The sequence below is a fragment of the Mobula hypostoma genome, chromosome 4 (genome assembly GCF_963921235.1).
Source record: "Mobula hypostoma chromosome 4, sMobHyp1.1, whole genome shotgun sequence".
Taxonomy (NCBI): Eukaryota; Metazoa; Chordata; class Chondrichthyes; order Myliobatiformes; family Myliobatidae; genus Mobula; species Mobula hypostoma.
In genome coordinates, this window is record NC_086100.1 from 65,991,015 (window position 1) to 66,005,881 (window position 14,867).

The 14,867-nt window shown below is 42.0% G+C and overlaps 1 protein-coding gene across 1 annotated transcript in view; it reads left to right on the plus strand.

Moving 5' to 3' along the window:
* Window positions 1–14,867, plus strand: part of LOC134345360 (ephrin type-A receptor 4) — a 133,836-nt gene that overhangs the window by 64,132 nt on the left and 54,837 nt on the right. Inside the window, exon 5 of the mRNA XM_063045889.1 lies at window positions 12,505–12,840. Coding sequence (XP_062901959.1) covers window positions 12,505–12,840 — 336 coding nt within the window. The remainder of the gene's footprint in view (window positions 1–12,504; window positions 12,841–14,867) is intronic.

Consider the following 14,867-nt stretch of genomic DNA (forward strand, 5'->3'; position numbering starts at 1 on the left):
TGTCTTTCCTATAATAGGATAACTACAACTGTACAGAAAAGACCAGCTTCAGCCTCACCACTGTCTTGTACAACTACAATGAACATGTTATAACTTGTGTAGTGGAGCAAAGGAATGGCAGGCAGATGGCAGGTGCTGCCTTAAAGCTCCCTGACCTGGGTTCGGTTCTGACCATTGGTAGTATCTGTATGGAGTTTAAGTTTTCTCCCTGTGAATTGATTTTGAGATCGAATACCTAGCCTGTGAAGAGCAACTTGGTGTTGGCTAGACTAGGATGGAATAAATTGGTCAATGAATCAGACCTGTGCCATGTTTCCAGGAGATGTGTGAACATTGAAGTTCCCAGGATAGAGACTCTAGAACCCTGAATATTTTCTGCAATGAAGTTTCTTGGGCTGGCTCGACTGTTCTATTGATCAGGTTGACAGGAGCTGGATCCCCAACGTCAAGTTTAGCAGCAAGAATATGGCTGCTCATGTCAATGTCTTGATAAGATTTGAAGATAAAATCAGAAAAAAGATTAATATTTAACATTTATTACAACATTTAATAACACAACTATAAATGCCAAAAACTGCAACAATAAAATATCAAACAAAAGTATAAAAAGTGCAAACGTAATGGCACATAAAAGAAATAAAAGTACTCAGTGTGCGTGCCCAAGAGGCCAGTCAGAGGTACCTGAGCCACAAAACACTTAATAGTGATTCTAAGGTAGCTTGCAAACGAAGTCATCAACAGGAAACTATTCCCTCCTAGGTTGATTGTGTTCCCTCTGTGTGCTTTGCTTTCCTCACAAATCCCAAAGGTGTGCTGGTAGATTAATAGCCTCTATGAAATACCCTTGTGGAGGTGGTTAGTAGGAGAACTGGGGAGGAGTTAATGGGCAAGCGAGTCGATCTGGGTTGTTGTCAATGTGGCAGTAAGTGGAGAATGAAATTGATTGGATTGCTATGGCAGTTGGCATTGACTCGATAGGCCAAATGTCTCCTTCTAAGAAAGCAGCAATAAACCAGCCTTTGTTGAAGGATATAATTGATTGAATTTCCTGTGCCTATAATGTATGTTGAAGCTTCTGGAGGATCAAAGGATACCAGTGAGTGAGAGAAAATGCTTAAATGTTACAGACTTGGAAATTTTAAATCAGGGTGTGGAAATAAAGTGTCTGAAGGTTAATTCATTGCCACTAGACTCGCTGAATCAGAGGGACAGGTTTCTAAAATAAGCCAGTATGATCACAAATAAAGTTGAAACTAAAACCATATAATTCTCCAAAATAGTCAGGATGTTAAACTAAACTCTAGTCTGGAATTCACACTGCTTTTTTGTCTCACTAGACAGAAAGAAGATCTAATGTAAACATAGTTTGCGCAGTAATTAAATTCAAACATGAATTTATTTGACAAAAAAGGAAGTGTCAGTCTGATAAACATATTCCAATACATTAACTTGGTATGAACCCATCAGATAAATTTGTATTAAGTTGCTAACCCGAGATGGTAATATTTAGAAAACATTTCATTGGGGTGTACAAAATTATCATGGCCTAGACAGGGTGAACAGGAAGGACTTATTTCCCTTAGTAAGACCTCAATAGTCAGGAAGCATAGATTTAAATTAATTTGTAGAGGGATTAGAGGGCAGACAAGGTTTTTTCCCCCAAAAGAAGAAGTTTTTGACTTCTTTTTCCCTCCTAGATTAGGAGTTTGTACTCACTTCCCAAAAGGATGTCGAAGGCAGGAACCTGCATTGCATTTAAAAAGTAGCTGGAGGGATATATGAAGAATAATAACATACGAAACTAAAAACGTTTGTATAAACCAAAGCTGATACATGGGATTAACATAAATTGCACATTTTTGGCTGGCATGGATTTAATGCATTGAATAGTGTCCTTGTGTGCCATTAGTTTCTATTGTTCTTAAAGACAAACTGGTTCTTTAAATATGGTTATTTTGGTAATGTAAGCTTTTTAAAGTATATTCCAACATCAGGTTACTTTGTATTCAACTTTTCACCATCTGTGACCTTTCCCTTGGTTACATAGTGTGCTTTCTGTCGTTCACTTCCTACAACAGTGACACTAGCAATGTTAGATGAAATGATTTCCTTCTGCTCATAGCCAGAATCCATGCATACATTTTTTTTTGTCTCTGAAGTTTGGATACGAATCTATTATTCCTTTCCAACTTGGATCATTAAATGCAAATCTGTGTCTTGTAGAATGATAAGCAATGCAGAATGCCAGAGAAACTGTTACTAACAGGTAATGTAACTTGAGCACCTGTGTTTGAGTAAACTGGCCTCCAGCAAACTAAACACTTTCCATATCTGTTGAAAGAAATCTGTTAGCATGGGTGATTTGTGAATCTGTCAGGAAAGCAACAAAAAAAAACCTTATTACTTCATCCCCCTTTCCCCATCCTCCTTACCTATCGCCATTCCCTCCCCCACTCCCCACAACCTTCATACTGTGGCTTCTGCCTCCTTCCGTTCCAGTCCTGATAAAGGGTCTTAAGCTGAAGCATCAACTATTTATTCTGCTCCATAGATGATGGCTGACTTGCTGAGCTCTTACCACATTTTGTGTGCGTTGCTCAAAATAGAACCTCAGCAATCCTTTGAATTAAAGTAAGGTACTTCTGTTGCTTCTATCATTCATGTTCACAGAAACAAGCCTTTCTGTTTCGATATTGACAAAGATGTATCATGTGATTGAATTGCTCACCAAAGCCCATAAGAAATTATAATGTTAACCAGAAGTGATGAGGTTCTGAAGCCATTCATAAAATTCCTCTCAAAAGCAAGCTTCAATAATCTACCTGTCAACCCCAATATTGGGATGGGCGAAATATAGGAAGAAATGTTTTAATTGGGGGGGGGAGCTCTTTATTTGCACAAAATGATTGCAGTCTAGACCTGTTATCATTTTTTCCCCCACACCAACCAGATGTCCCACATCTGCTGTATCCTGAGCAGTTTTCCTCGGTGAACCTGGATGCTCATGTCACATGCTATCATTATCATATATTTTCCATTTGAGACTACTGTATGGTACTCATACAGTCTGTCTCCTGTAGTTAGCACAGCAAGTTGTAGTATCTTCCCATTCAGCCAGTGGAAAGCAGCTGGCTCAAGAGTATATGGGGTTCATTACCAGCTAGAGGGTTAATCTTGCACCTAATGACTCACTATTTACTGTTCAAAGTGGCAGCACTGTTTCACCATTCTTAATTTTCAAAAGTACCTAATTGGCTTCAAATGGCCTTGGGATATTTCAAGATTGTGAAAGGCACTATATAAATGCAAATTTTTCCCATTAAGCCATCTGGAGCCCAATAAAGCATTCTTTTAAAGCATATTATACCACATTAAAATTGGATTGATTCCTGGAAGATAACATTTCAAACAATATCCCTATTCATCCAAAATAAGTCAGAGGGGTTTTGGTTCCACTGTGTACTATTTATATGACACAAGTATTTTTGTTAAATTTATGTTTAGATTTCTCAACACATTCATTAGACCACTTAAAATGAGAATGAAGCATTTGATGAAATAGTGCATTGGAGATCATAAACCCAAGTTGTTGGGAGAGGCAGCAAGGAGTGACTCCAGTTGCTGCCGTGACAACAACTATCTCAACTTTTCCTTTCCCCTCATCCACTCCAACCTCACCTCTCAAAATGAACAGCCTTCCATTCATTTTGCAATAATCACAACCTAGTCATGAAACCCACAGACCAGGGCATTGTGGTCTGGCAGATTGACCTTACCTGGACTGCTCATCCATCAACATTCGATCCCTCTTTTAAGCCCTGGCATTTCCCTTGCCCTCACTGTAGATGAACTCTTGTCCTTTCGCCTCCTCCCTCAAAAACATCGGGGGCACTAAACAGTCCTTCTGGGTGAGACGAAGGTTCACATGCATCTCCTTCAACCTTGTCTATTGCATTTGGTACACCCAATGTGGTCACCTCTACATTTTCATCCACCCACTTCACACACTGGCTCCACCTCTCCCCCTCTATTCCGCATCTTGTTCTAACTGTCATTATCATTTTCACCTCCTTACAGTAATTAGCTGAATTTAGCACTGGTAGTGCTAACAACTGCTTCAAAGTTTATATTGGAGCCAAATGGCAACGGTAAAAATTGATGATAATATAAACAGTTGGACTAAAATTCAAAGACGAGTTAGACAGGGATGCATTGCCTCACTGGAATTGTTTAATATCTATAGTGAAATGATTCTCAGAGAAATAGAAGACCTAGATGGGATAAAAATTGGAAGTGTTAACATCAACAATATAAGATATGCAGACGATACCAACCTAATAGCAAGTGCTGCAGAAGACCTACAAATCCTCCGAGACAAAGTAGTACAAACAAGTGCAGATTTTGGTCTAACCATCAACTGTAAAAAAACCAAATATATGGTAATATCAAAACAGCAGGATACTCCCAACTGCCAATTGTACATTGGTAACAAAGAGATTGAACAAAAGACCAGCTTTAATTACCGTAGTAGCTTTATATCACAAGATTCTAGAAGTAAAGTAGAAATAAAAAGAAGAATTGCCATTGCCAAAACCAACTTCCAAAAAATGAGACCCATTTTTACCAACAGACTCATTTCTATGACAACAAGGCTTAGGCTACTAAAATGTTACATCTGGTCAATCTTACTGTATGCTTCTGAAACATGGACTATAACACCAGAACTCCAAAGCAACAGAAATGTGGTTTCTTAGGAGAATACTGAAAATACCATGTAGAGATAGGGTAACTAATGAGACAGTACTCCAATGTGCCCATACAAAAAGATCTTTAATGAGAACATTAAATGAGAGGAAACTTAAATTCCTGGGGCATGTCATCAGAAAGGGAGAAATAGAATGCCTTACATTACAAGGCCGTATGCCTGGGAAACACGGAAGAAGAAGGCAAAGAAGAAAATATATGGACACTGTGAACGATCTAACAGAACTATGTGTGTGAGTTATCACTGACGCCGCATGAGATTGTTCAATGTCGAAAGCCATGATCACCCAAGCATGTAACGCGCAAGGCACATGAAGAGGAAGTGCTTTGTACTTTTCCCTAGCAGTTGTCTCATATCTTCACACTCCTTTCCTCCACTGAGCTCCATTTGTTTTTATTTATCTTTTACCCTTCTCTCCTTGTCTGCCTCCATCTACCTTTTACTTGTCACTATCTTCCAGTTCCACTCCTGCTCACCTCCCATTACCTGGCATATGCTGTCTGTCATCTTGCAAATGCAGTGAGACATTAATTTGTGAGAGGACCAGAATATAAGAGCAAGAATCTAATGCGGAAGCTTTATCAGGGATTGATGGAGTATTGTGAGCAATTTTAAGACTGTAAAATATAGGAGCAGAATTAGGCCATTTGGCCATCGCGTCTGTTCCCCCATTTCATCATGGCTGATCCAATTTTCCTCTCAGTCCCAATCTCCCATCTTCTCTCCGTATCGCTTCATGCCTTGACCAATCAAAAATTTTGGACCCCTTTTCTATGAAAATATGTGCTGGCGTTGGAGAGTGTCCAGAGGAGATTCATGAGAATAATTCCGGGAGTGAAAGGGTTAACATACGAGGATTGTTTGATGGCTCCAGGCCTGTACTCACTGGAATTTTGAAGGATGAGGGGAGATCTCATTGAAAACTATTGAATATTGAAAGGCCTAGATAGAGTGGACGTGGAGAGCATGTTTCCTATAGTGAGTAAGTCTAGGACCAGAGGACACAGCCTCAGAATAGAGAGATGTCCATTTAGAACAGAGGTTAGAAGGAATTTCTTTCACCAGAGGGTGGTGAATCTGTAGCATTCATTGCCACTGACAGCTGTGAAAGCCAAGTTATGGAGTATAATTGAAGCAGAATTTGTCAGGTTGTGATTAGTCAGGTTATGGAGAGAAGGCAGGAGAATGGGTTGAGAGGGATAATAAATCAGCCACGATGGAATGGCAGAGCAGACTTGATGGGCCAAATGACTAAATCTGCTAGTATGTCTTATGATCTAATGGTGTTATCATACACCCCTCCTCAATCCACCAGTTGTTTTGGAATCCTTTTACTGCTTTAATTTGGCCATTTTGTCTCCCTCCTCAAACCTAATGCAGGAATTACACCCAAAATGTCAACAATGTCATTCCTCCCACAGATGCAGCACGACCCGCTGAGTTCCTCCAGCACATTGCTGCTGCAAGAAGAGATTTTTTCTGTTTGTCTTGCTGTGTGTTCAGGTTCGAAAGCACCAATGCAAGAAGGCAATGTGTCCTCATAAAAGCATTCCATTTTAATCACCTTTCCTTCTTTCCCAATGAAATCTGATACCAGTAATAAAGTCACATTACTCTCACTGAATATGGAACTGGGGTCTAGCTATTCTACATCATAACATAATATTTAAATTCTCAATAGGATTTTAGTGGACAAGCAACACTAAACATACTGATCATGCGGTGTTGATCAACAGCATGTGGTATATCTTTGAACGACCCTTCTGGGAAATTCACTTGTGCACATGGCACTCAAAAAGGTCTTCTGAGATGTATTTCAACAACATTTAAAGGGGACCTGCCAACACAATTTCCTGCTTGATATTTGCAAACGGCTGCAGTTCGGTGCCCTTTTAGTTAAAATTTACTTCTTGATGAGGTCTTTAATGGATCCTAAAGTAAAATGGCTTGGATTGTGACCCCACTCCAACACCACCACAACTAGAAATCAACTTCCCACCCCATCTGACCTGCATCTTGAAGTAGAACCCAAACATCTCACTGACGCGTCTACCATCCCTCAGTTTATTTCCTGATTATTTGATCCTTGAGGCACTGAGCCCTTCCTGACTGATGTGCAGTACAGGGTTAATGCAGAATGCTGGAGGAATTCAGTAGGACAAGCAGCATCTATGGACGTTTCGGGCTGAGGCCCTTCACCAGGGCTGGAAAGGAAAGAGGAACAAGCCAGAATAAAAGGTGGGGGAAGGACAAAGAGTACGAGGTGGTAGGTGAAGCCGGGTGGGGCGGGGGTGAAGTGAGAAGTTTGGAGCTGATAGATGAAAAGGTAAAGGGCTAAAGAAGAAGGAATCTGATAGGAGAGGAGAGTGGCCCATGGGAGAAAGGGAAGGAGGAGGGGCCCAGGGTGAGGTGATAGGCAGATCATAAAGTTAAGAGGGAGGGAAGCGGGAGGGAGAGAAATAACCAGAAGTTAGAGAAATTGATGTTCATGCCATCTTTCCCAGTGCACTATGATTCTGAGCAAACAAATTGCACAGCTTCAGCACTCATTACTCTGCATTAAAAAGGTATTAAACATTATATTACCTAAAAGGACATGTTTTCATGTAAACATATGAACTATGGGCAGGAATTAAATCTTGACACTTAGAACAAGCTCTGCCATTCAATGAGATTACACTTGCCTACCCATTCCATGTAAACTTTTACCACCAATGTGAAATTTGCATTTAAATAATGGGATGCAGTGTAATTATGCACCAAGAGAGATTAACTAACTTTATTCTCAAAAGAGCAAAAATAGCCCTAGAAAATCAAGCTAATGAGGATTCTAAATTTTACTTCATCGCTGCACTGTATGTATATCCATTCCAAATAAACGCTCAGTCCAACTGCATGGTTCCATTCATGGAAATATAGAAAATAGGTGCAGGAGTAGGCCATTCAGCCCTTCAAGCCTGCACTGCCATTCAGTATGATCATGGCTGATCATCCAACTCAGAACCCCGTACCAGCCTTCCCTCCATACCCCCGATTCCTTAAGCCACAAGGCCCATATCTAACTCCCTCTTAAATATAGCCAATGAACTGGCCTTAACTGTTTCCTGTGGCAGAGAATTCCACAGATTCACCACTCTCTGTGTGAAGAAGTTTTTCCTCATCTTGGTCCTAAAAGGCTTCCCCTTTATCCTCAAACTGTGACCCCTCGTTCTGGACTTCCCCAACATCGGGAACAATCTCCCTGCATCTAACCTGTCCCTTTAGGATTTTATACGTTTCAATAAGATCCCCCCTCAATCTTCAAAATTTCAGAGAGTATAAGCCTAGTTGATCCAGCCTTTCATCATATGAAAGTCCTGCCATCCCAGGAATCAATCTGGTGAACCTTCTTTGTACTCCCTCTATGGCAAGGATGTCTTTCCTCAGATTTGAGGACCAAAACTGCACACTATACTCCAGGTGTGGTATCACCAAGGCCTTGTACAACTGCAGTAGTACCTGCTTGCTCCTGTACTTGAATCCTCTTGCTATGAATGCCAGCATACCATTCGCCTTTTTCACCGCCTGCTGTACCTGCATGCCCACTTTCAATGACTGGTGTATAATGACACCCAGGTCTCGTTGCATCTCCCCTTTTCCTAATCGGCCACCATTCAGATAATAATCTGTTTTCCTGTTTTTGCCACTAAAGTGGATAACCTCACATTTATCCACATTAAATTGCATCTGCCATGAATTTGCCCACTCACCTAACCTATCCAAGTCACCCTGCATCCTCTCAGCATCCTCCTCACAGCTAATACTGCCACCCAGCTTCGTGTCATCCGCAAACTTGGAGATGTTGCATTAATTCCCCCATCTAAGTCATTAATATATATTGTAAACAACTGGGGTCCCAGCACTGAGCCTTGCGGTACCCCACTAGTCATTGCCTGCCATTCTGAGAAGGTCCTGCTTATTCCCACTCTTTGCTTCCTGTCTGCCAACCAATTCTCTATCCACATCAATACCTTACCCCCAATACGGTGTGCTTTAAGTTTGCACACTAATCTCTTGTGTGGGACCTTGTCAAAAGCCTTTTGAAAATCCAAATATACTACATCCACTGGTTCTCCCCTATCCACTCTACTAGTTACATCCTCAGAAAATTCTATTAGATTTGTCAGACATGATTTTCCTTTCACAAATCCATGCTGACTTTGTCCGATAATTTCACCGCTTTCCAAATGTGCTGTTATCACATCTTTGATAACTGACTCTAGCATTTTCCTCACCACCGAAGTTAGGCTAACCGGTCTATAATTCCCCAGTTTCTCTCTCCCTCCTTTTTTAAAAAGTGGGGTTACATTAGCCACCCTCCAATCCTCAGGAACTAGTCCAGAATTCAAAGAGTTTTGTAAAATTATCACTAATGCATGCCCTATTTCTTGGGCTACTTCCTTAAGCACTCTGGGATGCAGAACATCTGGCCCTGGGGATTCATCTGCCTTTAATCCCTTCAATTTACCTAACACCACTTCCCTACTAACATGTCTTTCCCTCAGTTCCTCCATCTCACTGGACCCTCTGTCAATTCATTTGGTCTGCCATGTCCTTGTTCCCCATAATCAATTCACCTGTTTCTGTCTGCAGGGGACCTACGTTTGTCTTAACCAATCTTTTTCTTTTCACATATCTATAAAAGCTTTTACAGTCAGTTTTTATGTTCCCTGCCAGTTTTCTCTCATAATCTTTTTTCCCTTTCCTAATTAAGCCCTTTGTTCTCCTCTGCTGGACTCTGAAATTTTCCCAGTCCTCAGGTGAGCTGCTTTTTCTGGCTAATTTGTATGTTTCTTCTTTGGAATTGATACTATCCCTAATTTCCCTTGTCAGCCATGGGTGCACTACCTTCCCTGATTTATTCTTTTGCCAAACTGGGATGAACAATTGTTGTAGTTCATCCATGCGATCTTTAAATGCTTGCCATTGCATATCCACCGTCAACCCTTTAAGTATCATTTGCCAGTCTATCTTAGCTAATTCACGTCTCATACCTTCAAAGTTACCCTTTTTTAAGTTCAGAACCTTTGTTTCTGAATTAACTATGTCACTCTCCATCTTACTGAAGAATTCCACCATATTATGGTCACTCTTACCCAAGGGGCCTCTCACGAAAAGATTGCTAATTAACCCTTCCTCATTGCTCAATACCCAGTATAGAATGGCCTGCTCTCTAGTTGGTTCCTTGACATGTTGGTTCAAAAAACCATCCCGCATACATTCCAAGAAATCCTCTTCCTCAGCACCCTTACCAATTTGGTTCACCCAATCTATATGTAGATTGAAGTCACCCATTATAACTGCTGTTCCTTTATTGCATCCATTTCTAATTTCCTGTTTAATACCATCCCGAACCTCACTACTACTGTTAGGTGGCCTGTACACAACTCCCACCAGCGTTTTCTGCCCCTTAGTGTTATGCAGCTCTACCCATATCGATTCCACATCCTCCCGGCTAATGTCCTTCCTTTCTATTGCGTTAATCTCCTCTCTAACCAGCAATGCTACCCCACCTCCTTTTCTTTCATGTCTATCCCTCCTGAATATTGAATATCCCTGAATGTTGAGCTCCCATCCTTGGTCACCCTGGAGCCATGTCTCTGTGATCCCAACAGTATCATATTCATTAATAACAATCTGCACTTTTAATTCATCCACCTTGTTACGAATGCTCCTTGCATTGACACACAAAGCCTTCAGGCTTGCTTTTACAACACTCCCAGCCCTTATACAATTATGTTAAAAAGTGGCCTTTTCAATTTTTGCCCTGGATTTGCCGGCCTGCCACTTTTACTTTTCACCTTACTACTTTTTGCTTCTACCCTCATTTTACGCTCATCTGTCTCTCTGCACTTGTTCCCATCCCCCTGTTGTGAACTAACCTCCTCTCTCCTAGTCTCTTTAATTTGATTCCCTCACCCCAACCATTCTAGTTTAAAGTCACCTCAGTAGCCCTCGCAAATCTCCCCGCCAGGATATTGGTCCCCCTAGGATTCAAGTGTAACCCGTCCATTTTGTACAGGTCTCAGCTGCTCCAAAAGAGGTCCCAATGATCCAAAAACTTGAATCCCTGCCCCCTGCTCCAATCCCTCAGCCACGCATTTATCCTCCACCTCATTGCATTCCTACTCTCACTGTCGCGTAGCACAGGCAGTAATCCCGAGATTATTACCTTTGTAGTCCTTTTTTTCAACTCCCTTCCTAACTCCCTATATTCTGAAATGTTTCTAATGAGACTTGGTTATGGTGCTTCAAAGTTGTTTTGAATTCAACTATACTATTTCTCGGGCTTAGTAAAGAATCTGACTATTTTTCTTCGGAAATGTAAATATGATTATTTTCCTTAATCTAACACCATCCAATAATGGAAGAACACTGATGGGAGGATTTATTTGCTACATATTTTGAAACTATATCAAATTAATAATGAGGCAATGAACACTATTCTAGCTAGTTTAGAAAGGAAATGGTTGCCTCTCTCTGAGAAAGTAGAATTCCTTTCATGCTTCATGCTTCCATTTTGTTGTGTAACCATGTCTCTCTTTAGTATACTGCTCCTCAGCTCTTGCTAGCATCTGCTGCACAGTTTTACACCTTACTGGTTCCCTGTTTAGAGACATAGAAACATAGAAACCCTACAGCACAATACAGGCCCTTCGGCCCACAAAGTTGTGCCGAACATGTCCCTACCTTAGAAATTACTAGGCTTACCTATAGCCCTCTATTTTTCTAAGCTCCATGTACCTATCCAAAAGTCTCTTAAAAGACCCTATCGTATCCGACTCCACCACCGTTGCCGGCAGCCCATTCCACACACTCACCACTCTCTGAGTAAAAAACTTACCCCTGACATCTCCTCAGTACCTACTCCCAAGCACCTTAAACCTGTGTCCTCTTGTGGCAACCATTTCAGCCCTGGGAAAAACCCTTTGACTATCCACACGATCAATGTCTCTCATCGAGCCCTGCCCCACATAATAATTATTGACTTTTGCTTCCAAGCAACTCTTGTTCAGTGTGGGCCATTTTCCCAGATGAGCACAGAGCATTTTGTTATGATCCACTCCCAGAAGTCCATTGCAGAAAATGGACTTCTAATCCATCAGAGCTATTTCCTTGTAAGTAATTAACTGTGTGATCATTTAATTGATGTTTTTGAAAGGTGATTCTTGAACTGGTATATTGAATATCTTGAAAGTTTATTGCTTACAATCAAAATGGCATGGAATTTACTGATGGCAATCAGTTGTTACATCTGAAACAGGATAAATGTGCACTATACCATAAGATCAACTTTGACCTGAATATGTAAGAAGTAATTTATTGTGTGTGATACTACAAGACATGCACAACAGAAATATAATTAATTTCTGCAATAAATCCTCAAAATAGAAAATCAGCAGTTAGTGTTGATGCTGGTGAAGCAGATTACATTCAAGGCCTGATTTTTTGCCCATGGCCATTATATAAAACATCAGTAATCCTAGATAACTGAGTTAATAGGAATGAAGAAGTATAGCAGCCAAGATGTTTTTTTTTAAAAAAAGGTTCATGTCTATCTTTTAAATTATTTTGATAGTGATTTGTTTTCATTAAATGCCCGAGAGATGTCTTAGAAAGGATTAAGTAGAGTGAACATTGTACTCAATTTTTTCAGTACAATAAAGTTGTCATTCACTGGATTTCTCCTTTCTAACTAGGACCACCCTCTGCTCCACTGAATCTGATTTCAAACATTAATGAGACCTCAGTCATCCTGGAGTGGAGTCCTCCTCAGAACAACGGAGGCAGGCACGACGTTACGTACAACGTTGTCTGTAAGAAGTGCACCAGTGATCTTAGCCGCTGCCGGCCATGTGGGAGCGGGATTCATTTCATCCCCCAACAAACAGGCTTGAAAAATACCAAGGTTTCTATCACTGATCTTCAAGCTCACACCAACTACACCTTTGAAGTTTTTGCTGTAAATGGAGTCACAAGACAGAATCCAAATCATGACCAGTCTGTCTCAGTCACTGTCAAAACCAATCAGGCAGGTAAGAGGATGAAATGACACAGTAAGTGCAGCAGTTGTTGCCCTTTTATGTGAACATTTAAGTCTACTCATTGTGAGATGTGAGAACTCACTTTACAAACATTCAAATCAAATCAAATTACTGTCTTTAATGTTTATGTGGTCATCATGGATATCATCCCATTTCAAGCAACCATTTACAGTACCAGGCTTTCCTGATATCCTGTAGAGCACAGTTAGATGCAAGATTAGGGGCTCGGTGTGTTGTCCAACTCTTGTGGGTCAGTTTCAATCCCATGATATCGTACTCTTCAACATAAGAATATTTTTGTCTCGTTTCCTTCAGTTACACTGGAGCAACACACATCAAAGTTGCTGGTGGGCGCAGCAGGCCAGGCAGCATCTCTAGGAAGAGGTACAGTCGACGTTTCAGGCCGAGACCCTTCGTCAGGACTAACTAAAGGAAGAGTTAGTAAGAGATTTGAAAGTGGGAGGGGGAGGGGGAGATCCAAAATGATAGGAGAAGACAGGAGGGGGAGGGATGGAGCCAAGAGCTGGACAGGTGATAGGCAAAAGGGATATGAGAGGATCATGGGACAGGAGGCCTAGGGAGAAGGAAAAGGGGCAGGGGGGAAAACCCAGAGGATGGGCAAGAGGTATAGTCAGAGGGACAGAGGGAGAAAAAGGAGAGAGAGAGAAAGAATGTGTGTATATAAATAAATAGCGGATGGGGTACGAGGGGGAGGTGGGGCATTAACGGAAGTTAGAGAAGTCAATGTTCATGCCATCAGGTTGGAGGCTACCCAGACGGAATATAAGGTGTTGTTCCTCCAACCTGAGTGTGGCTTCATCTTTACAGTAGAGGAGGCCGTGGATAGACATGCCAGAATGGGAATGGGATGTGGAATTAAAATGTGTGGCCACTGGGAGATCCTGCTTTCTCTGGCGGACAGAGCATAGTTGTTCGACAAAACGGTCTCCCAGACTGCGTCGGGTCTCGCCAATATATAGAAGGCCACATTGGGAGCACCGGACGCAGTATATCACCCCAGCCGACTCACAGGTGAAGTGTCGCCTCACCTGGAAGGACTGTCTGGGGCCCTGAATGGTGGTAAGGGAGGAAGTGTAAGGGCATGTGTAGCACTTGTTCCGCTTACAAGGATAAGTGCCAGGAGGGAGATCAGTGGGGAGGGATGGGGGGGACGAATGGACAAGGGAGTCGCGTAGGGAGCGATCCCTGTGGAAAGCGGAGGCGGGGGGAGGGAAAGATGTGCTTAGTGGTGGGATCCCGTTGGAGGTGGCACAAGTTACGGAGAATAATATGTTGGACCCGGAGGCTGGTGGGGTGGTAGGTGAGGACCAGGGGAACCCTATTCCTAGTGGGGTGGCGGGAGGATGGAGTGAGAGCAGATGTGCATGAAATGGGGGAGATGTGTTTGAGAGCAGAGTTGATGGTGGAGGATGGGAAGCCCCTTTCTTTAAAAAAGGAAGACATCTCCCTCGTCCTGGAATGAAAAGCCTCATCCTGAGAGCAGATGCGGCAAAGGCGGAGGAATTGCGAGAAGGGGATGGCATTTTTGCAAGAGACAGGGTGAGAAGAGTAATAGTCCAGATAGCTGTGAGAGTCAGTAGGCTTATAGTAGACATCAGTGGTTAAGCTGTCTCCAGAGATAGAGACAGAACGATCTAGAAAGGGGAGGGAGGTGTTGGAAATGGACCTGGTAAACTTGAGGGCAGGGTGAAAGTTGGAGGCAAAATTAATAAAGTCAACGAGCTCAGCATGCATGCAGGAAGCAGTGCCAATGCAGTCGTTGATGTAGCGAAGGAAAAGTGGGGGACAGGTACCAGAATAGGCATGGAACATAGATTGTTCCACAAAGCCAACAAAAAGGCAGGCATAGTTAGGACCCATACGGGTGCCCACGGCCTCCTCTACTGTAAAGATGAAGCCACACTCAGGCTGGAGGAATAACACCTTATATTCCGTCTGGGTAGCCTTCAACCTGATGGTATGAACATTGACTTCTCTAACTTCCGCTAATGCCCCAC